General features: G+C 44.7%; 1 protein-coding gene, 1 long non-coding RNA gene and 2 pseudogenes across 13 annotated transcripts in view; 1 reads left to right on the top strand and 3 right to left on the bottom strand.

The window, feature by feature from the left end:
* The window catches only part of LOC108348331 (uncharacterized), an 84,826-nt gene extending 81,049 nt beyond the window's left edge, over nt 1–3,777 (bottom strand). For 9 of the 10 annotated variants that reach the window (XR_015634493.1, XR_015634484.1, XR_015634481.1 and 6 more), the window contains exon 1: nt 3,237–3,363. This is a non-coding gene — a long non-coding RNA (uncharacterized LOC108348331). Of the gene's footprint in view, nt 1–3,236; nt 3,364–3,510 lie in introns of those variants that run through there. The other variant, XR_015634483.1, reaches the window with a different exon arrangement.
* LOC148001994 (uncharacterized) overlaps nt 1–24,852 on the bottom strand; it is a 741,081-nt pseudogene that overhangs the window by 519,585 nt on the left and 196,644 nt on the right. The window lies entirely within an intron of this gene.
* Nucleotides 19,706–24,852, top strand: part of LOC148001996 (uncharacterized) — a 101,938-nt gene continuing 96,791 nt past the window's right edge. For both annotated transcript variants that reach the window (XM_087579624.1, XM_087579623.1), the window contains exon 1: nt 19,706–21,128. In XM_087579624.1, coding sequence (XP_087435750.1) covers nt 20,853–21,128 — 276 coding nt within the window. In that variant the 5' untranslated portion in view covers nt 19,706–20,852. The remainder of the gene's footprint in view (nt 21,129–24,852) is intronic.
* On the bottom strand, nt 21,746–22,623 carry LOC148001997 (18S ribosomal RNA; annotated as a pseudogene; the record flags this gene model as incomplete).

Below are 24,852 nucleotides of genomic sequence, written 5' to 3'. Positions count from 1 at the left end.
AGTCATGCTCACTGGCTAGCCTCTGCTCTTCAGTCAGGCTCAATGGCTAGACTCTGCTCTTCAGTCAGGCTCACTGGCCAGCCTTTGCTCTTCAGCTAGGCTCACTGGCTAGCCTTTGCTCTTCAGCTGGGCTCACTGCCTAGCCTCTCCTCTTCAGCTGGGCTCAGTGGTCTATGGGGTCCTAGCACATTGCTTAACCATCTGCTCATGACTGCCTGACCACACTGACCACCTGACCGCACTTATTTCTTAAAGCCATTCTCTAGAAAGATCACAAGAAACCAAAGAGAAACACCACCGGGACCTTTTCCCATGGGCTCCGCTTAACCTTAAGTAATTTTGTTACTGCTTTAAAAAAGTGAAATACAATTTTTGCTATTCATATGGCCAAGAGAGCTGTGCAGTAGTCATTGCTTTATGGAATTTGGTGCTAAATCAAAAGATTCCTTTATTCTATTACAATGTTATCTGTATGTTGTATGATGTATCTTTAGAAAACACAACACTAAATTCCTAAAATTTACATGTTTTAAGACATCAGTTCATGGAGAAACATAACTGCTTACCTATCTAGACTGACCTTTTTTGCTATATTGCAGGTACAATCAAGTTTCTACACTACTTCCATGATTTTTAAGAAGGCTTAAGACAAAAATAACTTGAACATAATGGCCAGAAAGGGGATTCTGTCAAGTTGTCTTATGTGGGACAAGATACCAAGATATGACTGGTAAACCTAAAACCACCTGTTCCCAAAACTAACAGAACGTATAGAAAATACATACTTTCTTACCATTCTTCTGCCCTGATGGTTAAGTGATTTATTGAGCACCTACTATGATCTTAGCACTGTGCATCTAAGGGTGAAATGGTGAATAAAAAACTTAATAAAAAGCTTCATTAAGGAATAAAGAAAAATGAAACATAACTTTGAAACTCAGATTCCATTTAAGCAACACTACGATTTCTTAACTGGTGATTTCTGAAAATTTCATCATTTTTACATGGGCTTCAACAGTAATGATACTCAGTCTCGATTTTGTTAGTCGCAAATATGCAAGTCACACTTCTTTCTTGGCTCCCACAACTGTCAACGGGAACAACACTGTCACTGTCCATTGTGCTTCCCTATCAATCCTGCTATGGATGGTATAAATTCGAGTCTTTTAAATGTGAATACAGGCCACCAAAAATCCTTGAGAGCAAATTACACAAACCGGTATATTCTCTAAAACATTCACATAGGATTTTACTGATATCACAATGCAAATTCACCAAAAATATTTAACCAATAAAAGCAGAAATATTGAATAGGTCTACAAAAAGGATCGGTAATCATATATACTTGAAAACAACTATCATGGAAACAAAGGATGTACTAGGAGATAAGATACATCACTAAAAGCTACACAAGCAGCAAAAAAGACACTACATTTCTTGGTTTAAAAGTTAGGTGATGGGGGTTGGGGATTTAGCTCAGTGGTAGAGCGCTTGCCTAGCAAGCGCAAGGCCCTGGGTTAGGTCCCCAGCTCCGGAAAAAAAAAAGAAAAAAAAAAGTTAGGTGATACACTTGATCTTTAAAGACAGGCAATGAACTTGATCTTGAAGCTCTCCAACTGTGCCCTGTCTGCATAGAAACTAAAGCAGTAGATGACAAGGCTAGATGCAGTTTTACAATGGCCTCTTTTTTTTTTTTTTTTTTTTTTTGTACAATATACTTACTTATACGTTAGACAATGCAGCTGTCTTCAAACACACCAGAAGAGGGCATCAGATCTCATTACAGATGGTTGTGAGCCACCATGTGGTTGCTGGGATTTGAACTCAGGACCTCTGGAAGAACACTTAGTGCTCTTAACCACTGAGCCATCTCTCCAGCCCTCACAACGGCCTCTTACACGGCATCAAAGTGCTCTACTTCACTAGATGGATCCAGGGTGATAACAGAGAAACGTTCACAGTTCCTGAGCACTTCTGAGTTCAAATACCTCCAGCGCCAACTCTGTGCTGTTGGCACATTCTGACCTGTATCCTAATTGTTGTCAGCCACAAAAAGGACGGGTTAGCACCACACAGTATTCACTGCCCTATTCTAAAAACCCTTTCGATTCTGAAAAAGCAACATTCCATGCTTGCTCCATATTTGAGGAAGCCAAATGGTTGGTCTGGCTCAAGGCTTTACTTTTCTTAGCTTATCAACTTTCTTTTTCCACTTCTTGTCACAGGAAATATTTTTTATGCTGCAACTACACTGCAATATTTGAACGAAACCACCATAAACTCTGGGTGTCACCTCCTGAAATTTAAAATTCACCTAGCAATTCGTGGCCTTCTAAACAGCACCATGGAAAATAAACGAAAACAAGCAAAACCATTCCAAAGGCACTTGCTGATCTGGAGGCCTGCTCAGAGCAGGTAGGGGAAGAATTAAATTATGCGGAGCTGTAATCTCTCAGAGCTTTGCAGGCTAAAAAAGAGGGAATCTCTGTTTCTGTTCCCTTTCTCCAAGTAATTGAAGGAGGGGTATTTTACATCCTCCCAATACAATCCCTTGCAAGGGGCAACCAATTACAAATAGATTAGAAGAAATCTATTAAATAATATATATATTCATTGCCTGAGGTTTTAAGAAAATATATTCCCACGATGCCCGATTCCCGTTCTTTAACATACAATAGAAACATTACAGGGAGCGCGCCACCAGGCTAAGCTGCCTCTGAAAAGCCTGTCCTGCCCTGGGAGGTACAAGGCCATTTAATTCAAGTCAATCTAGAGAGAGGTGAGAGCCCCAAGTTTCTCTGGGGATGTCAGAGCACAGCTCTCATGCACACTCCAAATCACCTGTCCAATCTTTCTCAGTGCCATGGGCTTTGCAATCCCTGCTTCAGCTCTCCAAACATCCCTGAATCCTCGCTTCCCCTACCCAATGGGCTCACTTTGCAACGCCTCCTTTTGGCACTGCTTCCCCAGGGCTGGGAGAGTGAGTTCAAGAATGCCCGCGGGTCTCCTACCTACATTGATGCTGCTGCTCTGGCAGCTTGCTGTCCCTGGGGACCAGACCTGCGGCAAGGGTAGGGGTCTGTGCGAATGCCATGCCTCGAGGTACCCTGGCAGGACTGGCCCGGGCTATGTCCCTGGACACTCCGAGGCTGAGGTCACCATTGGAAACCCCGCCACTGTCAAAGCACGCCGGACCGTGGCCCAGGTGACCCCCAGCGCCGCTACTGCCCCCTTACCTGGCTGCTTCTTCCACGTTTCCTTTTCTTTTTTTCTTTCTCTTTTTGATCGCGATGTGGCGCCTGCAAAGAGCTCGCCTCCAGCAAGGAGGACATCATGCAGGCAGAATCACCTCTTTGGCCTGCGGCGGTCGGAGAGGGAGAGAGAATTTAGTCACTCTCAGCGCCGGCCCCACTGCTGGGACTTGTGAAAGAAAACCACGCCCAAGCACACGCGCCACTGCAGTCGCCAAAAACGTCGTGCGCGCTGCTTCCCGTCAGGCCCTGAGCTCACCTACGAATTCCCAGTGCCTTAAGGTCCCACGCTCACTGAAGAGCTCTGTGTGCCCTCAGTCCAGGCTCATGCTCGGTGGAGCCGGGGTGGGGAGGATACATGCAGCCACTCCGCAACACGGGCAACGCGGGGAGGCGCGTAATGCGGAGGTCCGGGCTCCAACAAGGCCCCTAAGTCCCCTCTCGTGGCTCTGTGGAGGCCCAGGGCTGCTTCTGAGCGCCCCCAGGCACACCATGATCTGCCCACGACCATCGCCTGCTGAGCTGCACGCTGCCCCCTACAGGCCGCGGGGATCTGTTCAGGCGCCAGTGCGAGCATTGGGATTGTGTTTGAAACTCTCCTAAACCGGCTCAGCAGGGCACAAGCCACCCCCACCTGTCCTCACCTGAAGGCATCCTTAGGGGGCAGCTAGCTCACATCCCACAGGTAGGCCGCTGGGCACCTGGCCATGGTCTTGGTTCTGCACCTTGTTGCCAGCCCCCCACTCACAACCCGGTCCCTTCCATCCTGCTCCCACCGAACTTCCTCAGTGGAGCAAACCCATTTCACATACAGAAATCAATTCCTTATATGTCCCAGGACTGCTAATCCCAACAGGACAGAATGAAGGGGTCTTCCTGTAGGAGTTCTCTAAAAGTGATGTTTTCACTAATCACCTAAATGATCCTGCCATTCCTGTAGTAGACTCTAATCTTCTGCATTTACATGTCAATAAAAAAAATTGATGTAGCCAACAAAGATTCTTCAACCCTTTCACTGAGAGCTCTGAAGTGAGTAGGGGCATCCTGAGAGTCATACACCCAGAATGGGTTGTTGTTTTAGTTGTTTGTTTGGCTGTTGTTTATGGACCTACTGTCTAATTCACAAATGCCCTCCAAAATGAACACTTGTCTAGTTCACTCTAAATTCCCAACAGATCGTATCAGGGAGATTTCGTTGAAATAAACTTGGGATTTAAATTAAAACCTTCCCCAAAGCATTTTGGCAGATCTGTAACTAATGATGCCAGACACCCAAGGCCTGTACCAGGTTCTGATTGATCCCTGACCTAAGTACTTGTCTCCCACAAACTCCTGCTCACACATGGGTTAGAAAGATACTGGCTCCACAAGCAGCCAACGGTTTGGTACCTTGATATGGTGACAGGAAGAGGCGTGTTCCTGGAACATGCAATTCTTGGCTCGCAACCGGATTTTTAAGCTCAGTTAAGAGGTTTTTTTCCTTACAAACAATACAGTAAGCAAGTATTTCTCCTCCTTCATGCCTATGCCTCTTCAGTTACTAAGGGATTTCCATCACGCCTGTTCTGTGAGGAATGGTGTTCAAGACATTGTAAATAGTATGCCAAAATCTTTGCTGAAGTGTTTTCATGGCATTGTAAATTTCATAGAAGTTAGAGTTCTTTGCACATGCACTTATCCATCCATATTGACCTATAAAACATTTTAATCTTCTACTACAGAGTCAACTAACTGGGACTCACAGGGGCTCACAGAGATTGAACCAGCAAACAAAGAGCATACAGGGAGCTAGACCTAGGCCTCCTACACATAGTAGCAGATGTGCTAATTGGTCTTCATGTGAGTCCCCTAACAATTGGAGTAGAGATTGTTGCCAACTCTGTTGCCTGCTATTGGTTCTTCTTCCCCTAACTGGACGGCCTGTTTGTGCCTCGGTGGGAGAGGATGCGCTTAGTCTTGCTATGAATGGGAGGTTCCAGGGTGTGGCAGTACCCAAGTGGGACTTCCCCTTCTCTAAGAAGAAGGGAGGAGGAGGAGGTAGTGGGGGAAGAATTTGTAAGTGTTGAACTGGGAGGAGAAGAGGGATGAGGGGCTTATTGGGATGTAAGGTGGAAAAAAAAAAGAAACAAGGAAAAAAAAAAAACAAGAATCCCTAAAAAATAAAAACTGCTTTAGTCTTCTAAATCTAAGCTGCTGATAACAAAGAGGGAGAACTAGAACCCTGAGAGAAACAGATGATCTCTTTGAAAAAGAGAGGTGCCTGCTTAGCAAACAGAGACTGTCTTAGAGAAGTGTACTCATCAATTCTGAAAGGCAGGTTGGTGTAACAAGGATCACAGGTTGGGAATATTCCCAGGATGAAAATGAAAGAACATATGAGAACTAGGGCCTTCCTTGTGCAGCCAGCTCAGTCATCGAATGCAGGCAAGAATAGAACAGCAGAGAGGACTGAAAGGTGTGTTAGTGGTCCTCCTGGCATGTGCGGCTGATTCCAAGCCTCAGGTAAGAGGCATGAATTCTAAGAATTCAAGAATTCTAAGAACATCTAAGATTTCTGGGGTGAGTAGGAAATCAGAGAGTAGTTCACATCCAGGTTGTCCGCAAAGCATGCTTACATCCCTATGAGCTGACACCACTCCCTTGTGACAGAAGGAAAAACAGCATAGCAAGAGCAGGCACACATTTGTTCCCATTTCACAGACAAGATGCTAAGGCATAACTGAAATTATGCAGCTCTTCTAGAGCCAACCCCGTTTATGTCACAACTGATCAATTTCAAGGACGCCATCCACTAAAGTACAGGTCAATAGAATGGGTAGTTGTAGACAGGACCATCGTTTCCAGAACAGTCCCACGACAGTCACCTGGATAGTTAATACCTTAACCAGAGCACTGAGGTTTGGAGAATGCCCATCTTCTTGTTCTTTCCCCATTTTCCTCCCTGGAACCACAGGACTAAGAGATACTTCTGAATATCCAGGAACCATCACCATCTTGGTAAGCTTGAGGCTCGTCCATGTAGCTCAGCAAAGAAGCAGTGAGTTTGTATCAGGCACGTGGTTTCATTTGACGGTTTCTCAAAGTCTCCTCTCTTAACTCACACAAATACACATGGGCTGTTACTGCTCTTTCCCCATTTTATGGAGAGAAATAAGGAGTCAGGATGATGAGTGTCCTGACAAAGAAGTGAGATCTCTCTTACACTCCGGAGTAGCTTAAACCCCACCCTACTCTACCAAAGACATCTCCAATCTCTGAACTACACAGAGAAGACTCAGCTGCCTCCTCCACTCCTCCTGTATTTAAAGGAGTGTGAGTCTTGAACCTCCAGGATGATGGTGGGATGTAATTAAGGCAGAAGGATTCTGGAAGAAAAAGAATAAAACCAGAGCTTCCTTTTACTCCAGCTGCTCCAAACTAAAGAACTGGTGGGGCTTGAGCTCGGTCCCATCTGGTGGACACCTGACCTCAAGCTCCTCTGGAAGGGAACATTTGAGATTAAATGAAGGAGACACAGAGAGAACTGCTTGTACTAATTTCACCCTGGTCGGGGTGGAGGCTAACAAGAGAACTTTCCCCAAACTGCCTGCCAGAGTCCTATTTCATTTAGATGATGCAATGGCTTATCTAGGAAATCCAACAAAGTATCTCCAATCAGCCTGTGACAAAATGTACCTCAGCAAGGCCATTGACTGCACAGGGTTGGCTACATGACTCAGGTAGGAGGGCTCTCTGCAAAGGGCAAGTGCTGAGATGACTAAGAATCCCAGGACACTGAGAGCAGATGATCAGCAAGAATTAAACTGAATGCTGAGAATAGGAACCTATGGGTGGGTCATAACATCCTGGAAGCTCCCTCTGTAAGCACATATGGGAACAGCAGGGGACCCTGAGAAATATGACTGCAGGTGAAGGCACTATAATATATGACAGAATCTTCAGACAAATTGAAAAGAAAGTCCACGGCTGACAGGGGCACAGGAGAAGTAAAGCAGACTACGCAACATATGGAGAGTATACAGAGAACAAAGGGTTAAAACATGCTCTTTAGTTACACAAACTAATTGTATATAGCAATAGACAAATGCCCTTCTGCTGAAACAAGAAACAAGAGCATGAATTCTATGACAGCACATTCTCCCATTACATTTACATTTAAATAAAAAGAATAGTGTTCTACAGAGACAAGGTCAGAAAAATAAAAGCCAATGTTCCACACTAGTCCTCTCAGAAGGAAACTAGAGTAACAACGAACACATATTAACTCTGTACGCAAAATGCCTAGCACGGAAGTAATGAGCCAAAACACAGTAAGAAAGTAAAAACACAATCATATAAAATAATCCAACACAAAAGTAGTATGCTTTCTGACAAATCAGGACAAACTGGCAGACTATTAACCAATAAAAAAACAGCAAAAAGGTACTGTGGTCAGCGAAAGGTTAAATTGATTTTTATTACATTTTAAGAAACACTGTTCAGTGTTAGTTATTCAGCTTAGTGGTAAAGGGTTTGGCCTGGGTTTCATCCCTAGCCTGCAAACAAAGGAACCAAAAAAAGCCATTATTCTGAGCTGCAAGTGTCTGACTAATTGATTTAATAGTCATACTTTCCTGACTTTGCACAGGCATGTAATAAAAACACAGAGTCAGAAACAGAAAACAGTTGGGTGAGCTAGGTGATATTTTCGCAGTACATTAGTTATGAGTTCTTTCAAAGCTTTTAAAAAATAAGTCATTCCTATACTACTTAAATTGCTCTAAGATAAAGTTTTAAGGTACAGCATGCTTTCTTCAAAACAGTATGAATTTTTTGAGCCCCAACTTCATCATTAAATTACAAAACCTGAGTAACATTTTACAATTAAAGAAAAAGAGGAGGGAACCCATCCAACAGAGAAACAGTCAAGATTCTCCCTGGAGTAGACTGTTTGTATCCGTGTACTTGACTATAAAAAATTAGCAACACAGGTATGGCTCCTTCTACACCAACTGCCACTAAGTACCATTTGGACATTCCATCACAATGTTCTCAAGAAGAAAGATTGCAAACAAACACAAAAAAGAATGAAATTTAATATCAATATCTTTTTTTATCAGGCTGGAGAGCCAGCTTGGTGGTTAAGAGCTCTACTTCTCCTTTGCTCCCAAGTTCAATTCCCAGCAACCACATGGTGACTGACAACTATCTTTAGTGGGATCCAATGCCCTCTTCTGTCTGGTGCTCTCTTCTATCATGCAGGCACACTCGCAAACAGAGTGCTCATGTACATAAATAAATAAATCTTTAAAAACTAAAACCTTCTAATCAAGTTAATGTATCTACATCTAGAAGCTAGAAAAGGGTCACAGCAATATTAAAAATTAAAATAATTCAGAAATGGCAAAGGGATGTAAGAGAGTCATAAAATTCACTGGACAAGATAGTGTATGCCTGGAATCCCAACACTCACAAGGCTGAGGGTGGTGGATTGCCTTGTGTTCAAGGCTAGCCTAGACTACAGTCTGAGACCTTATATTAGAAAACAAAACAATTGGGGAGGAGATGGAGAGAGAGACAGAGAGACAGAGAGACATAGAGACATAGAGGGAGTGGGAGACACAGACAGAGAGAGAGACAGGGACAGAGAGAGACAGAGACACAGAGAGAGACCTCGATGTCATTTCTTGCACTGATGACAAGCTACTGAAGAATGTGAATGTCTCCTACCAAACACTGAGATAAAGCTAATGACAGAATGGGTTTCTTATTAAGGTACCATAAAATGTAGATGGAAAAGTAAAGGAATGTATAATAAATAAAAGAGAAATCACACATTGGAAAGCCTAAATTTAGAAGACTATGTATGTTTAAGTCATAGGGGAAGGGATGAGATGATGTGGGGGAGAGAATAATCGGAATAAATTGTATAGTGTATGAAAATGTTAACTAAGAGCAACCAATGAAAAGAGAAAAGCAGGTTTAATTTACAATGAAATTGAGTTCCCATAGGACACTATGTAACATTTTGTAAATATTAATTATATTAATTATCTGCAATAAAAATCAATTGTTATTAATGATGTGGTTGTGTTCATACAAATTTCAAATATTTTAGATTCTTTTTATTTATTTGCTTATTTATTGATTGATTTTTTAAGATAGGGTTTTGCTATGTAGACCAGATTAACCTCAAAAAGGAGATCCACCTGCCTATGCCACCCAAGAGCTAGGATCAAAAGTGTATACTCACCCATGAAATTTACATTCTGAAAGTGATAATAAAATTACAGCTATCAACTTGGTACAATTACTGAACAGTGATCAACTGAATAGAAATATCAGAAACACATTTAAGGCATTAGATTACAGTTGTCAAAAGAATCTTGAACAGCATATATAATTCAAAACACCCAGGAGACACATTTTGAAGAAAAAAACAAAAAAGTGGGAAAGATAGTTGAAATATTTTTCATCTATTAAACATTTTAAAGTGCATTCGATATGAAGGCTGTAAGTGATATACTTCACATTTTTGCTTATATACCACCTTCAATTTTATGTGCATTCTGCAAATATTGTCCATGTTTATTCAGGCTCTTACTATTTCCCCATGACTGATGACATTCACAGAAATCAGATTGAGCAAACTGTATATGTTGAGGTATAATAGAATTGGATTCTAACAGTATAGCATAAAAATATGTATATATAACTTCCCATATATGTGTATATGCATATGTAAATGCCTAAAGAAAATGAGTATCACTATATCATTGTGGTAATATTTTTGTCAAAATCCTGAGAACGTTGAAATGGCATCAATAGTAACCAGATTGGCAAAAAAAAAAAAAAAAAAAAAAATCCACAAAGTAAAACTCTTATAAAAAATCTAACAATACTAGCAAAAGATACAAAAATATTAAAGTCTCAATGAAATACTGTATAATATTTTTCAACTCTAGAATATGTATTTTTGTACAACTATCAATAAAAGGCATGAATTTTGAAGAATTCAAAAGTAGTGCAGTATAAATATGCAGTGGTCATTACTGTTTCATACTATTTTACATAACTGCATACACTCTCTTTCTTTTGTTCCATGGTCTACCGATGAACTTGGGTAGATTTATGGGGAACCATTGCATTGTAGACTTGAACTGGATTAATTTGGGGGATAGTAAGTCATATATTGGTAAAGTTGCTTTAAAAATAAACTTCTGGATATTGGTAACAGCAAGTAATTCTCCCTGAAGGAAAAACCAGACAGCAGGAACCTAGACCACTGTTGTCCATGAGTAATTTCTAGATGATAGAAATATTCAATATCTGCTGTGCTTCTGGCTATGGATTCTGGCTGGCTGTTTGCCTCCTACTTTGCCTGCTGTGACTAAAGAGGAAGATTTTAGTTCTAAGTTTAGTTCATCTCAAATAGCCATGTGTGACCAGTGGGTGCCATTTGGACAGTGTAGCCACAGAAAACTGAAGCAGTATAACCAAAGACTCACCTAGGAGTCAGTTGACCTCCTAGAAGTGACTTGGGAAAACGTTGGCAATGTAGCCTCTTGTGGGGCTTACCTTTACCAAAAGCAAACTGTGAATCCTTTACTCTTCTGCAATAATCAGAATGTAACTGGTCTCACACCCACCCCAACCCTCACCAAAGACACTTGATAGGGAGCTTAATCCACTGTGTCCTTTAGATTTCAGTTTAGTAAGCACTTCCTTCAAAGTGGAGCAGACTGAGATTGCCAAGTCCAATGAAGAATGAGATTGGACACACATACTTGGGGAAGGCTGGGTCCAAGGGCTGGAGAAAATGCAGTATCCCAGAAGCTGAGCATGTTTATTATATAGTTGGCCAGGAGCAGGGTTGTTGCACACAGCAGCAAGGAGGTGGGCATTACGTGCAGATAAACAAGGAGGGGAGGACTATGTATATGTAAATGACAAGGGGCAGATTTAACTAATCTCAGTAGGAGCAGTCTCTGCAGGGAGCAGTCTTCAGGTTGTAAATATCCAGATGGGGCCAGGGAGAAAGGTAGAGTAGACTTTTTCTGCACACACTATCAACACCATCCTGAGAAGGATTTGGCATGTGTCTGAGCCTCAAGGGCATGGGGGCCTTTGCCTTTTCCCCATGGATAAATGGCTTTGTGTCCTTGGCATGGACATGCTCATGGTTACTGCACACATCCACTCAGGGCTTCACTTCCTTGGGGCTTCCTCTGCTCCCACAGTGAGATCTCCAAAGAAAAACAGAAACCAAAAAAAAAAAAAAAAAAAAAAAAAAACAAAAACAAAAATTGTGCAGTGAAGTGGTTAATTCTCTAAGGTGTACAGATCCAGTGTCCTAAATCTAGGACTTCCTCACAGGCTACAGAAAATCCTGTGGACCTAAAATAAGAAAGAAAAATTAAATAAATAATATAAAATACAACAACAACAACAACAACAAAATCACCACCTCCAACCACAACAAAAACAAAATACAAACAACAAAAAAATAAAAAAAAGACCCATGCTCCCCCCCAAAAAATGAAAGGGAGAAAAAAATTCTTAAAGTTTTTCATAGAAAATTGTTTAAGCAAAACACACAGGAATTGTACATAAAAGTGTTAGTGTGCTGAGATGTGAGGCCCACTCACAGCATGCAGCAATTGGAAGTCTCAGACAACTTAACAGAAGAAGACTCCTGATTATTCTTTGTGACCACTCTCCACATACTACTTACAGCTTAATACTAACCTTCATAATTGAGTTGGGGACAGTATTCACCATAGCAGCACATTGAAGCATTAGTGCACAAAGACACACACACACACACACACACACACACACACACACACAAACACACACTCACACACATGCACACACATTCGAACACACACACTCACATACACAGTCATACACACACACAAAACACACACACACACAAAACACACACACACACACACTCAGTAGCACACAGGAGAAATGTATATTCTATGAAGTTTCTTGGCATATTTTGATGTGTAAGCCTCAATGCTGGAGTAGTCTTGGTATTCCTTAAAGGGGGGGGTGGGGTCAGGCTTCATTTTCCCCTTTTTGAAATGACAGATATCTGTGTGTTTAACTTACTCTGATGGCTGTTAAGGCTGCCTCAGCCGATTTGAAAGCATCCAGGTCACCTTGGTAAGGACAGTGGTTGTTCTTCTTATTGGCAACTGGTTTGTATCAGAAGAGTTTTTCGCATCCTTACCAATATTAGAAGTTTGCTGACACAAGCAGCTTCACAAACAGTAAAATTATTGTGGTTGTGCCTTTCTGGAGGACATTAAAATTTACATGTTTTCGATATCGCTTTTTTTTCTTATCACTTAGTCCTACTTTAGTGCTGTTCAAATGTGGCCATTCAGCCAGCATCCCTTTGCTCCAGGCACTCAGCACCCCATTCCAGTCACTGATCTGGTGTATACTTGGTCCCAGAGATGGACAGCAGAGGGACTTGACACACAGCATCCACACTGCTCCATTGCTTTGCTTTTTGTAAATTCTTTACAATGGCTATTTCTTGATTTATAATTACTACGACCATGACTTGTCTTGATATTTCGAGATAGCATCTTATTACGTGGCCCAGGCTTGCCTTGATTTCCCAATTCTCTGGCCTTAGTCTTCCACCATTTCCTGATTCTCAGTTTATTATTAGAGGTAGTTGTATGGCTCTATTTTCTAATCAAATGTTCTTCTGGCTTTATTACTTTGCCCTTTCCACAGACTTTTATTAATTATGCAAAGTAGATGGTATTTAATATTTAAATACTGGTACATTAACTCATCAGTCCCCAAGACAAGTCTGAATTAAACACTCGTTTTCATCCTCACCGTGCAGATACGGGAATTGAGTCAAACACAGGTAAAATAACTTCTCCACAGTTGAACATCTAACCGGTGTGAGAGCCAAGGTTTGAGTCCAGCTACAAAGTAGATTGGCATATAATGGGTTGGTCTGGTCCTGCTGTATATTCAAATGGTAAATTCTGTTCCCTAAGGTCTGGTTGCTCCAGGACAAGGAGATCCTCATGTGTACCAGATTTTTGTTTCTTTGTTTGTTTGTTTTTGTCTCTCGAGTTATCCCTTACTGGTTAATAAAAATCCCTACAACATGGGCTGGGCAGAAGAGAGGGGACAGAGCAAAGTTTTCCAGGGCTTGGGGGCTCTGGCAGGGTCCACGAGGAAAAGGAAAGGACATGGGAGGAGAAGGAAGGAGACACCACCCCATAGGGTAGGTGGATTGTGAGTATATTTCCATGAGGGCCAGCCTGTTAGAACAGGTGTGGCCCAGGCAGGGCATGGTAGGACATACCTCAGGGTTATTGACAGGGAAGCAGGAAAATTGCACAGAGGGTTGATGCCTGCCCAGTTCTAGTACTTGGAGGCTTATTATAAATCTAAAAGTTTTGTGTTTTTTATTTGGGAACTAAATGATCTATGGTGGGGTAGAAACCCCCTAATAATATTTATTGTTGCAATGGACACTCAATTATTGTGGTTTTAAATATAACACACATTGAATTTCACAGTTCAGATGAGAGGCTTTTTATATTTCCAATGTGACTGTACACCTGAGGTCATGTCTACATATAGAGAAGTAACATGGCAGAAATACCTAGAACATGTTAAGGTCACCACACCGACCAAATGAAAGCTACAAGCTCTACAGACTATGATGGATGAGGAGAAGGCTTAGTACTCTCTAGGAGTCCCCTTCCCTAGACTTGGGATAATACTACCAGTAAGCCAAGACTATATTCCTCTTTCATTTCTCATGGAGCCAGTGGTAGACCCACATGTATGATTTCTTTGACTGCAGTGTTTTTTTTTTTTTTTTTTCCAAGCACTGCCCTGTTTGAGGACTTGGAAATGGTAAGCACCATCAGAGAGAGGAAGGCCAGCATATGAATTCTGTGTAACTCTGCTCTGACAGCATATAGCACAATCCTATCAAGTACTGGAGGCCTTTCGAGAAAGATTAATAAACCTCTAGGATCAAAAGGAAGCAACCCGAGGGCGACATGGCTATAAATCAAGTCTGAAACCATAGCCCAGTATGGAAGTTCAGCCTTGGATATTATGTCAAACAGCATTAGCATCCAAAAGAAAAACAAAACTGAAATGGCAAGATGGCGGGGATATCTAAGTCATATAGAAAAATCCCAGTGCAAAGACATCTAGGAAAGAGACATATCCACAAAGCTTTCACCAAGAATCCCTATTCTGTGTTCTATAACATTATATATACATACACAGAGTGAATCCTCATTTATGGTCAGTTATGGGGATTGATTCTTGGAACTTACCTTTGAGATAGAAATAGATGTATTTGACAAGTGCTCTTGGGGACCATGGCTGTGACAAAGAGGAGAGAAGAAGATTGGGCAGAGAGCACTCTGCCTCTATTGCAGTCACAAGAGTCTGCAGGCAGCCCTGTGTGGGGCTCAGGAGTGTGGCCTGACCCTGAAGTCTTAGCCTGAACTGGAACAAACAGGAGGCCCAGTCTTAAATTCACCATTGACTAAGGACTAGGATCCTGGTCAGAGGACATAAGCTCAGGAGAGTTGAACGCCCTTGGATTGAATTCCAGGCAGCTGAGAGAACATGTGCCTCAATCCTGATAGCAGAGTGAGTTATACATGATAGATTGTATTCCATTTCAGCTTTCACAGCTCTAGGGGATGGGCTGGGGACAGGGGAGGGCAGGGAGAGGGGAAACTGGCAGACTTAGGTATTCTAGTTTTGTTTATTCAAGATTCCACTTCTCTGTTGTATCCCTGATAGACAGACAGGTAGGCAGGAATATTTGTTTGTTTGGATTGGGGTTTCAGTTTGGTCCATTTGTTGGTGGATTTTGTTTTGTTTTGTTTCATTTTGTTTTTTGTGAAGTGTGGTGACTTGGTGCCTACACGAGCCATGGCAGGAAAAATAAATAAGTAAAGATCTCTGAAACACAAATCTGGGGTGGGCTCTAGCATGTCCCTGGGCACGAACGCACGCAAACTTTGTAGACACGCACTCAAGGACACACTGGCTTCTACAATGTTTGGTTTCTGAGTGTGTGTCATACAGAACCTAACAGAATATATAATGAACTCTGGCAGTGACAGCAGAAACAACCTATGAGAAGGCGTCCTTGCAATATTAGTAACTGTAAAAAAGGGCAGGCTAGCCAGGTGAGAGTTATCTTAACCAATCTAATGTAGGCCTCCTTCACACGGCATCTAGGCCTTAACGGTTCCCTTAGGCCATCACATTGTTTTACCTAGACCTTTAACAGCCAGCAGCTTTGCCCTCTGAGCCACCAGTCTACAGAGGACTTCATAGAGAAACCCTGTCTGAAAAACTAGGGGAGGGAGACAAACAGATTAACAGATCTCCCTCTCTCTCTCTCTCTCTCTCTCTCTCTCTCTCTCTCTCTCTCTCTCTCTCTCTCTCTGCGCGTGTGTTTGTGTGTTCAACCGAGGAGGCAATGGCAGATAAATGTTTGCCCTTCCTCTGTAAGCCAGGCCATTCCATTACTGCCTTTCCTTTTTCTTAGTTTGTTTGGTTCATTCCAAGTTAATTGTATCTGTCTCTTTATTTTCCTCTTCATTTCTTTAGTGGAGTCAGGGGTATTTGCACAAAAGCCCTGGAAATCAGTACCTGGATCAGGTCTGCAGCCTCTCACAGAGTTCTACCCACCTCCACCTCTCAAGTGATGCAATTAAAGACCTGCAGCACCACACCTGGCTTATTTTCACATGTGCATTTACTTTAGTTCCAATGTTCATTCAGGTCTGTTAGAGGGGGGAGGGAAGGAGGGAAGAGAGACAAAGAGTGACAGAGAAACAGTGACAGAGAGGGAGAATTGTAGGTTATTGTTCCATCTCTTCAATTACTGTCTATTGGTCGCCATCGTGACAACCATGCCCTGCAACCCTACCTTGGGTAAGATCAAGCATAATGGCGGCAACCATATAATTCATGCTTAGTCGCACTGAACACTCCGGTCATCACTACCTGTGGAGAATTGTAAGGGGGCTCCTCTGATCTAGAGAGTAGTACCCTTGAATGAAATGAGGATCACAACAAGCATTATTTGTTTTGAAATGTAAGACGTGGAAAGAACTATATGTGTGGATTTACAGAGAGACAGACAGGACAGGACAGGACAGGACAGGACAGGACAGGACAGGACAGCAGAAAAAAACAAGAACACAAACAAAACTCAAAATGGAAGTCTGATTCCAAATAGTCTCTGTCTGCACTGTCCCTCTAGTGTTGGTGGTCCAGCTTATAAAAGCTTATACATGGGTGGGTGCGGAAAATGCTGCTGGGTGTTCAGTTCAGTCCAAGATTATTGCGGATAACTAGACAACAAATAAAGCAGTTAGACTGACTTCTACAGTGTTTGGTTTCTGAGTGTGTTATCACACAGAAGAACCTAACAGAATATGTAATGAATTCTGGCAGTAACAGCAGAAACAACCAATGAGAAAGTGTCCTTATAATATTAGCAAGTGCAACAAAATGGCAGACTAGCCAGGTAACAGTTCCATAGCCATTAACTCATCTGACATAGGCCTTCTTCACATTGCATCTAGATAAGCCTTCCTATCTTCCTCTCCAGTGCTGAGACCAAAGTGAAATCAAAGTCATGCATCACCATGGGTGCCTTCCTTTTCATTTGTTTCTTTCATCCTAGGAAGTGTGTGTGTGTGTGTGTGTGTGTGTGTGTGTGTGTGTGTGTGTGTGTGTAGGGGGGAGAAAGGAGAGGGAGAGAGAGAGAGCTTTAGAGAGAGAGAGCTTTAGAGAGAGAGAGGGAGAGAGAGAGAGAACTTTAAAATCAGCACTCAAGCCTTTTTTCTTCCTATCCCTATCCTAATACCCCCAAACCAGCAGTAAAACCACCAGCACCAGAGCAGTAGAAGATGAAATCTCTAGTCTGAAAAACTAGAGAGAGATAAACAGATCTCTCTGTCTCTCTCTCTCTCTCTCTCTCTCTCTCTCTCTCTCTCTCTCTCTCTCTCTCTTCCTCATAATTTGTTAAAGTGTTCCCTTTGTGCTGTGTGGATTCTACTTTATTAGCAAGTTTCACATCGTACTAGCTACAAAGAGGAGTCAACAGTCTCTTGGCGGGAAGGCAGTTGTTGCCTGCTTTAAATATTTTTTGGTGTGTTTGTTTGTTGGTTTGTTTCAAAACCCAGGGCCTGTCTTCGTTCAACAGATCCAAACCCAGTTCTCCAAGGGGAAAATGGAGTCAAGTCCGAAGTCACTGGCATTTAAGTCATCTGCCATTGACAGTCATAGGAGATGGGAATATCGTGCTTTCTCCGATGGAGATTCAGCTGGGTATGCATCAACCACATATAAGGGCAGGCCTTGGGTAGAACGGGGTGGTGGATGGGGAGGAAGGATCTGGAAAGAGCTTTGAGATGGGAAACTATGATCAGAATGTTGCACAGAAAACAATATTTGTACTTAAAAAAAAAAAAACAGCTCCCAATATCTATCCAAAAAGGAAAGAAAAAAAAAAAAAACAATAGCAGAACTTTACTAACTGCAAGTGCTCCATGTATCCAACCACCCCACTCCCAGATAGGTAGATGATAGTTTGCACTTCTGTCCCAGTTGGGCTATCGAGGTTAAGAAAAGGGGAACCACCTCTGTGGTTATGTGATCCACCCACGAAATAAAATAAAAGGAGTGGGTAGACATGCCTGGCATCTTAAGATGCTCAATTTCTTTGCAAGCTTCATTTTGTTTTATTCTTTTAAAAGTTTATTTATTTATTTTCATTTATATGAGTACACTAAAGCCCTTTAAATATACACACGGCAGTAGAGTACATGGGATATCCCTTCGCAGAGGGTTGTGAGCCACTATATGGTTTCTGTGGAATGGAACTCAGGACTTCTGGAAGAGCAGAGCAGTGAGTGCTCTTAACCTCGGAGCCATCTCTCCAGCCCTTCACAAGCTTTATTTAAGTAAACATTAAACATGAATCAGAAACGCCAAATCCTGTAGATATGGTCCAGATTCAGCCTTACTTAGAAATCCAGAGTTGGCTGGGTGTTGAGAGTGAGCACATCTGAGGGTGTGCTATCAACTCCATTACACTTTCCAAACAGCTGGGTGTGAGTCTAACTAAGGTTTTCTTCAGTCATTTGCCATGAGCCAGAGCACTGAGAGGACATTGAGGTATCAGACATTCACACTGAAATCATCACTCACTGATTTCAGGCAGAAAACTTGCCCCTCCCCACCCCCCTGTAAAGAGGCACAGCCTGGCTCAGCACTGAAGCAAAGGATGCTAGGGCAGCAGCAGTATTTCCCGGACAGACCTTCAGGGACATGCATATACTCCAGGCCCACCCCACCCCCTCTCAGCTACCTCCAGTCCACCCCTCCCCCTCCCCACATACAGGGAGGAGGCCTTGTGTGTGTGTGTGTGTTGGGGGAGATGGAAATATATCTTGAGTGAGAGTTCGGGTCTCCCAAACAAATAAATAACTAGAAACTTCATTTATTTACTTTATTTCATCGAGCATATCGTGGAAGAGGGAAAATGAACAGGGAAACTAGGCCAACTGGTAGAGCTCCTTTCAGTTTGTTTCAAAAAGGAAGAGCCAAAGAAACAACACTCCCTGGTTTTCGTGAAAGGAACAGAATGGGAAATGTTGAAACATCTGCTCGCCACTTAATACTTTGGCTTTTAATAAAAGGGCCAACAGATCTACCTCCTATTTGGTAAAAAAGAGAATAAAAAAACCACAAAAACGTTCTGTCAGCCAACTTCCCTTTAAACCTCTGTTAAACAGGAAGACTGTTTTTTTAAACGTCATTGTAAATATTTAAATATGTATTTGTGTGTGTGGGTCTGTGTGTGTGTGTGTGACCTTGTGTGTGTGTGTGTGTGTGTGTGTGTGTGTGTCTGTGTGTCTGTCTGTCTGTCTGTCTGTCAGTGTCTTCTGTATGGAGAGGATGTGCTGTAACACTCGGGATGGGGTGTTCTGGGGCCCACGGGTGATGCTGCACACACCCCCCCCCCCAGTCAACATCCCCGCAGGTCCTTCCCAGTGGTCCCGTAGCCGGTTTCTGCGCACCGCCACAGTGGAAGTGCGCCCAGTGGAGGCCAGTCGCTAACCCGGGAGGGGGGGGAGGAGGGGCGGTCAACCACCAACCCCAACCCCGGCCCCACCTGCGCACCCCCACCACACCCCGTGCCCGCCGCCTGAGCGCGCGCAGAACCCCCTGTTGGGAGGAGCAGGGACTGCGACGGCGGGACACGTGGAGGGAGGAGAAAAACGCATGGGTGGAGGGGTCGGGAGGAACGGGGAGCTGGAAAGATCCGCTGGGATCACTGGCACAGCCGAACACGCGCCGGAGGGTTGATTCCTCCGAGCGGACTGCGAGGACCCCACTCGTTTACCTCATAACGTTTTCACGCCCTCTTGATCTCTCTCTTCAAAGTTCTTTTCAACTTTTCCTTACTGTACTTGTTGGCTATCGGTCTTGTGCCGGTATTTAGCCTTAAATGGAGTTTACCACCCGCTTTGGGCTGCATTCCCAAGCAACCCGACTCCAGGAAGACCCGGGCATGGCGCTACCGGCCTCACACTGTCCACGGGCTGGGCCTCGATCAGAAGGACTTGGGACCCCCACGAGCGGCTCTGGGGAGTGGGTCTTCCGTACGCCACATTTGCCGCGCTACGGCACGCGGCGGGGTTTCGGCGCTGGGCTCTTCCCTGTTCACTCGCCACTACTGAGGGAATCCTGGTTAGTTTCTTTTCTCCGCTGACTAATATGCTTAAATTCAGTGGGTCCCCACAGCTGATCTGAGGTCGCGGTCGAGAGGAGAAAGAGGAAAGGAGGGCGCTGGCGGCCGAGGGCGGACGGATGGAGAGGAGAGCGAGAGGGCGCCAGGGTCCCAGGCCGGGGCCTGCGACCTCTCTACCCCGGCCAGCTCCCACATCCCGGGGGCAAGTCGCATTAGCGCGCGGACGCCACGGCGTCCCGCCGGCTGGCACCCGACCGGTCTGCCCCCGGCAGAGGGAGGAGGGGAGGAGAGGTACTAGAGACCGGCCCCGGCGGGTGCCGTATGCCCCTCCACCCCCATCCGACCCTCGCAGGTCGCTCTCTCTGTGCGCACAGGCCGGTGCATGGCGGCAGCGGATGCACTGAGCCAGTGGGCGGGGCCCGCCTCCCACCAGACCAGAGGCATGATGACCGACCCCGGCGACAGGGCCTGTCTCGCGCCCAGGCACCCGACCAGCAAACGCCGACTCGTTCCCACTGTGGGGTAGAGCGGGCAAGGATGGGAGCGGGAGCGGCTGAGCAAGCAGGAAGGAGCCAGGAGGAGGGTGGCCGGCGCGTGGCGACACATCCACCGCTAAGAGTCGTATCGGTATCTGGGGTGTGAGCGAACTCGTATGGGTGCTAACAACGGCACCAGCTCACCCGTCCGCCCCTGCTGCATGGGAAGAGAGGGGCCAAGGCGAGGCGGCTCCACCTCAGGCCAGCCAGCGGGAAACTAAAGGATACATGTGAAATGAAAAAAAAAAAAAGACAGGGTCGGCAACGGAAAGGCAGGACACATGGGACATGGGACGCCGCCAACCCAGCACCCGGCGGCGGCCGGCCAATGGGCGGGCAAGTCGGGTGCTAGGGCTGGGACCCCACAGGCGCCCAGAGGGGGCTCGCGACACGGCCCCCCGACCGCCGCCTCTGGAAGCGCCGGCGGCCGGAGGGGGCCCGCTGAGTCTGAAGGAGCACCAGGTGGGAGGAGGAACCGGGAAGCCCTCCCACGGACGACCGACGGGCGGTAGGGCGACCCTCCCCCACCCCGGGGTTTTAAACCTCCGCGCTGGAACAGGACAGGTAGGTACCCGGAGAGGAGCGGGGCGGGCACGCGAGGCCCAGGAGGCGGGGTGGGTGTGTGAGCCCACCCGCGGCACAGGCACCCCCCGCACACGACAGAGCCACCCCAGCACCGTCAGAGCGGGAGAGCTGTGGTGGAGGGGCGGCAGGTGCCATGAGGAGAGCGAGCGTGTCCCGGCCACAGCCCGGGAAGAGATCATGTACCCCCCCCCCCCCCCCCCCCCCCCCCCCGTGCACACGAGATGAGATTACGGAGCCGGTCCAGAAAGAGGCAAAATGACCTCGGTCCGCCTAGGGCCGTGGCTGGCTGGCGGGCAAGGGAGGAGCAGGCGGCGGCAGCGGAGGCAGCAGTGGCAGAGGCGGGCGCACGGAGGCGAGGACGGAAGCAGAGGAGGGAGAGAGAGAGAGAGAGAACAGAGGAGGTCCCTCGACAGACCAGACCCGACCCCCCACCGCACAGCTCCATAACGACCCCCGCCTTTCCCGAAACGCTCACTTGGCCGACCGTCAGCGGCATGCACAAGAAGGCGACTGGGACCCAGGGACGCGCCTCCTGGTGAGAGGAGGGACTCACACGGGCCTGAGAAAGGACCGGACACCCCCTCGGCCTTCTCCGTTAATGATCCTTCCGCCGGTTCACAGAAACCTCATTATGACTTTTACTTCCTCTAGATAGTCAAGTTCGACGCGCTCAACCAGGGCCGTGGGCCGACCCCGGCGGGGCTAATGCAAGGGCCTCACTAAACCATCCACTGGGTAGTAGCGAAGGGCGGTGTGTACAAAGGACAGGGACTTAATCAGCGCAAGCTTCTGACCCGCACTTACTGGGAATTCCTCGTTCCTGGGGAATAATTGCAATCCCTGATCTCCATCACGAATGAGGTTCAATAGGTTACCCGCGCCACCTGTGTAAGTCAGTGTAGCACGCGTGCAGCCCTGGACATGTAAGGGCATCCCAGACCTGTTATTGCTCCATCATGGGTGGCTGAACGCCACTTGTCCCTCTAAGAAGTTGGGGGACACAGACCGCTCGGGGGGCGCGTAACTAGTTAGCATACCAGCGTCTCGTTATCAGAATTAACCAGATATATCGCTCCACCAAATAAGAACGGACATGCACCACCATCCACAGAATCGAGAAAGAGCTATCAATCTGTCAATCCTGTCTGTATCCTGGCCAGGTGAAGTTTCCCATGTTGAGTCAAATTAATCTACAGGCTCCACTCCTGGTGGTGCCCTTCCGTCAATTCCGTTAAGTTTCATCTTTGCAACCATACTCCCCTGGAACCCAAAGACTTTGGTTTCCCGGAAGCTGCTTGACTATCATGGGAATAACGCTGCCACATCGCCAGTCTGCTTCTGTTTAGTTATGTACCCCCATTTATTTTTCTTTTTCTTTCTCTCTTTCTCTTTCTTTTCCTTTCATTGGGGGAGGGGATTTTTTAATTCACATTTTAAATATGATTTTCCTGATTTGCCCTCTAGAAACCAGCTACTATTTCCCCTCATGCCTCCTGTTCTATGAGGGCAGTTCCTCACTCACCCACCCACTCCTTCCAACCTGCCCATTCTGACAGTTCCCCACACTGGGTCATGAAGCCTTGACAGGACCAAGGGCATTTGCTCCCATTGGTGCCTGAAAAGGATATCTTCTGCTTCATATGCAGATGGAGCCATAGGCTCATCCTGTGTATTCTTGGGATGGTTGTTTAGTCCATGGAAGATGGAGGGCAGGATGGAGGATGGTGGTTGATATTGTTCTTCTTATGGGGTGGCAAACCCCTTCAACTACTTCAGTTCTTTCTCTAACTCCTCTTTTTGGAACCTAGTTCTCAGATCAATACTTGACTGCAAGCATTCTCTCTCCCTTCTTCCCTCCCTCTCTTCTTCCCTCCCTCCCCACACCGTTCTATGTTTCTATGTTTGTGTGTTTGTCTGTCTCTGTGTGTTTGTGTGTCTGTCTGTCTGTCTGTGTGCCTGTCTGTATGTCTTTCTAAGTGAATGTCACTTTTCTTTTTTAGATAAAGTGATGAGATAAGAGTCTTACACAAGCTATGCAAATACGTCCTTTAGGCTGAGGCCAGAGTATTTTTTCCCTCTGTTCTACTATTTATAGACCTAATACTAGGAGCTTCTAGCCTCCATGTAATCCAACCTTCCAAGCTGACTGATTCAATATGGTTTCTCTTGGCATCTTCATGAGTTGTTCTACTTGTACTCACATTAACTTGGACAATGTGTTACAATCTTCTGGATCCTTCTAATTCTCCAGCTTTTTCTGTTTTCCCCAGTGAATAGTTTGTTCTCTCAGAACCTGAATCTGTAAAATCATGTCCAGAAAGCTTCCGTAAACACATGCCACACACCACAACTTCTCTTTCTTGTTCTACTTGTCTCTGTCTTTCTATTATCTATTTTTGTCTCTCTTTCTCTACTCTTGTGTATTCTCTTATTCCTAAGCTGTTCTCATGTGAATTGGGCATATTTTATCTGTGATACATTCTGTCACTTTTTCTTTGAATTACTACTTTATCTGGCCCTCAATTATATGACACTTTCAAACATGGCTACTTCCTTATATGAACTAACCTTACAATAGTACAATCATTTTGCTAATATTTATCTACCTAGTTCTTACCTGGACCTATTGGTTGTAAAGAATTAACCTTTCAGGATGCCTATATTTATGGCAGAATCTTTCTGACCTTTCATATATGATGTCCTGTGTCTCAAAGATGAGGGTACTAGAATAAAATTATTCTACACATTTACTAGAACGTTGAAAGATTCAACTTAAGTCTTATTTTATGATCCCATTAGCAGCCATCAGTCCAAAACACAAAATCACTAAAACAAATCCTAGTTGCATCAGGTAGGGTGGGAAGATATCCCAGTGATTACACAGGCATGAAATGTTAGAGAGACATGGGAAGAAGATTGTTTATTCGTCTATATTTATGGATTGCTCAGCCTGTGTTTTTATAAAAGCTAGACCAATAAACCCAGGAGTGGGACAACCTACAGGGAGCTGGGCCCTCCAACAAAATTATTGATCAAGAAAGTGCCCACAGGCTTTTTCATAGGACAATCTTATGAAGAATTTTTTTCTTAGTTAAGATTTTTTCTTCCGGGGTTGGGGATTTAGCTCAGTGGTAGAGTGCTTGCCTAGTAAGCGCAAGGCCCTGGGTTCCTTCCCCAGCTCCGGAAAAAAAGAAAAAAGAAAAAGAAAAAAAAAAGATTTCTTCTTCATCTTTCAAGTTATCTCTAGTTTTATATCACATTGATAAAAAAACCTTCCTATATAGTTTGTAAGTGAGAGTTTGTGGGTGTATATCTCTAAGCATGTGTATTGAAGTGATATTAAAAATTTTACAAAAAAAATGGCTAATAATAACCTGTGTGTGTGTTTCTTTAATTCCGCAGGGTTTTGCCCGATTCTCGGTACCGTCTCGGTGCGGGCATGGGGCACCGACAGTGCATGTCAGTGAAATTATGTGTGTATATGTGTTTCTGCATGCCCACAGATATTTTATGTATCATAATAGGGTATTAAAGAGGACAATGACTTAATCTAAAGAAATGCTTTAGATTATAGCGTACATCAGCAAGAAAACATTCCTTTTTTTGGCATGGGGTAGCAATTGGGCTTGCAACAATAAATTATGAAATATACTAGGAAGAGTGAAATAGCTCAGTAGCTAAAGATATTTGTTGCCAAGGCTGT

Source organism: Rattus norvegicus, chromosome 12, assembly GCF_021556685.1.
Source record: "Rattus norvegicus strain SHRSP/BbbUtx chromosome 12, alternate assembly SHRSP_T2T, whole genome shotgun sequence".
Classification (NCBI taxonomy): domain Eukaryota; kingdom Metazoa; phylum Chordata; class Mammalia; order Rodentia; family Muridae; genus Rattus; species Rattus norvegicus.
The sequence above is the reverse complement of the archived record's forward strand: the minus strand, read 5'-3'. Positions and strand labels throughout refer to the sequence as shown.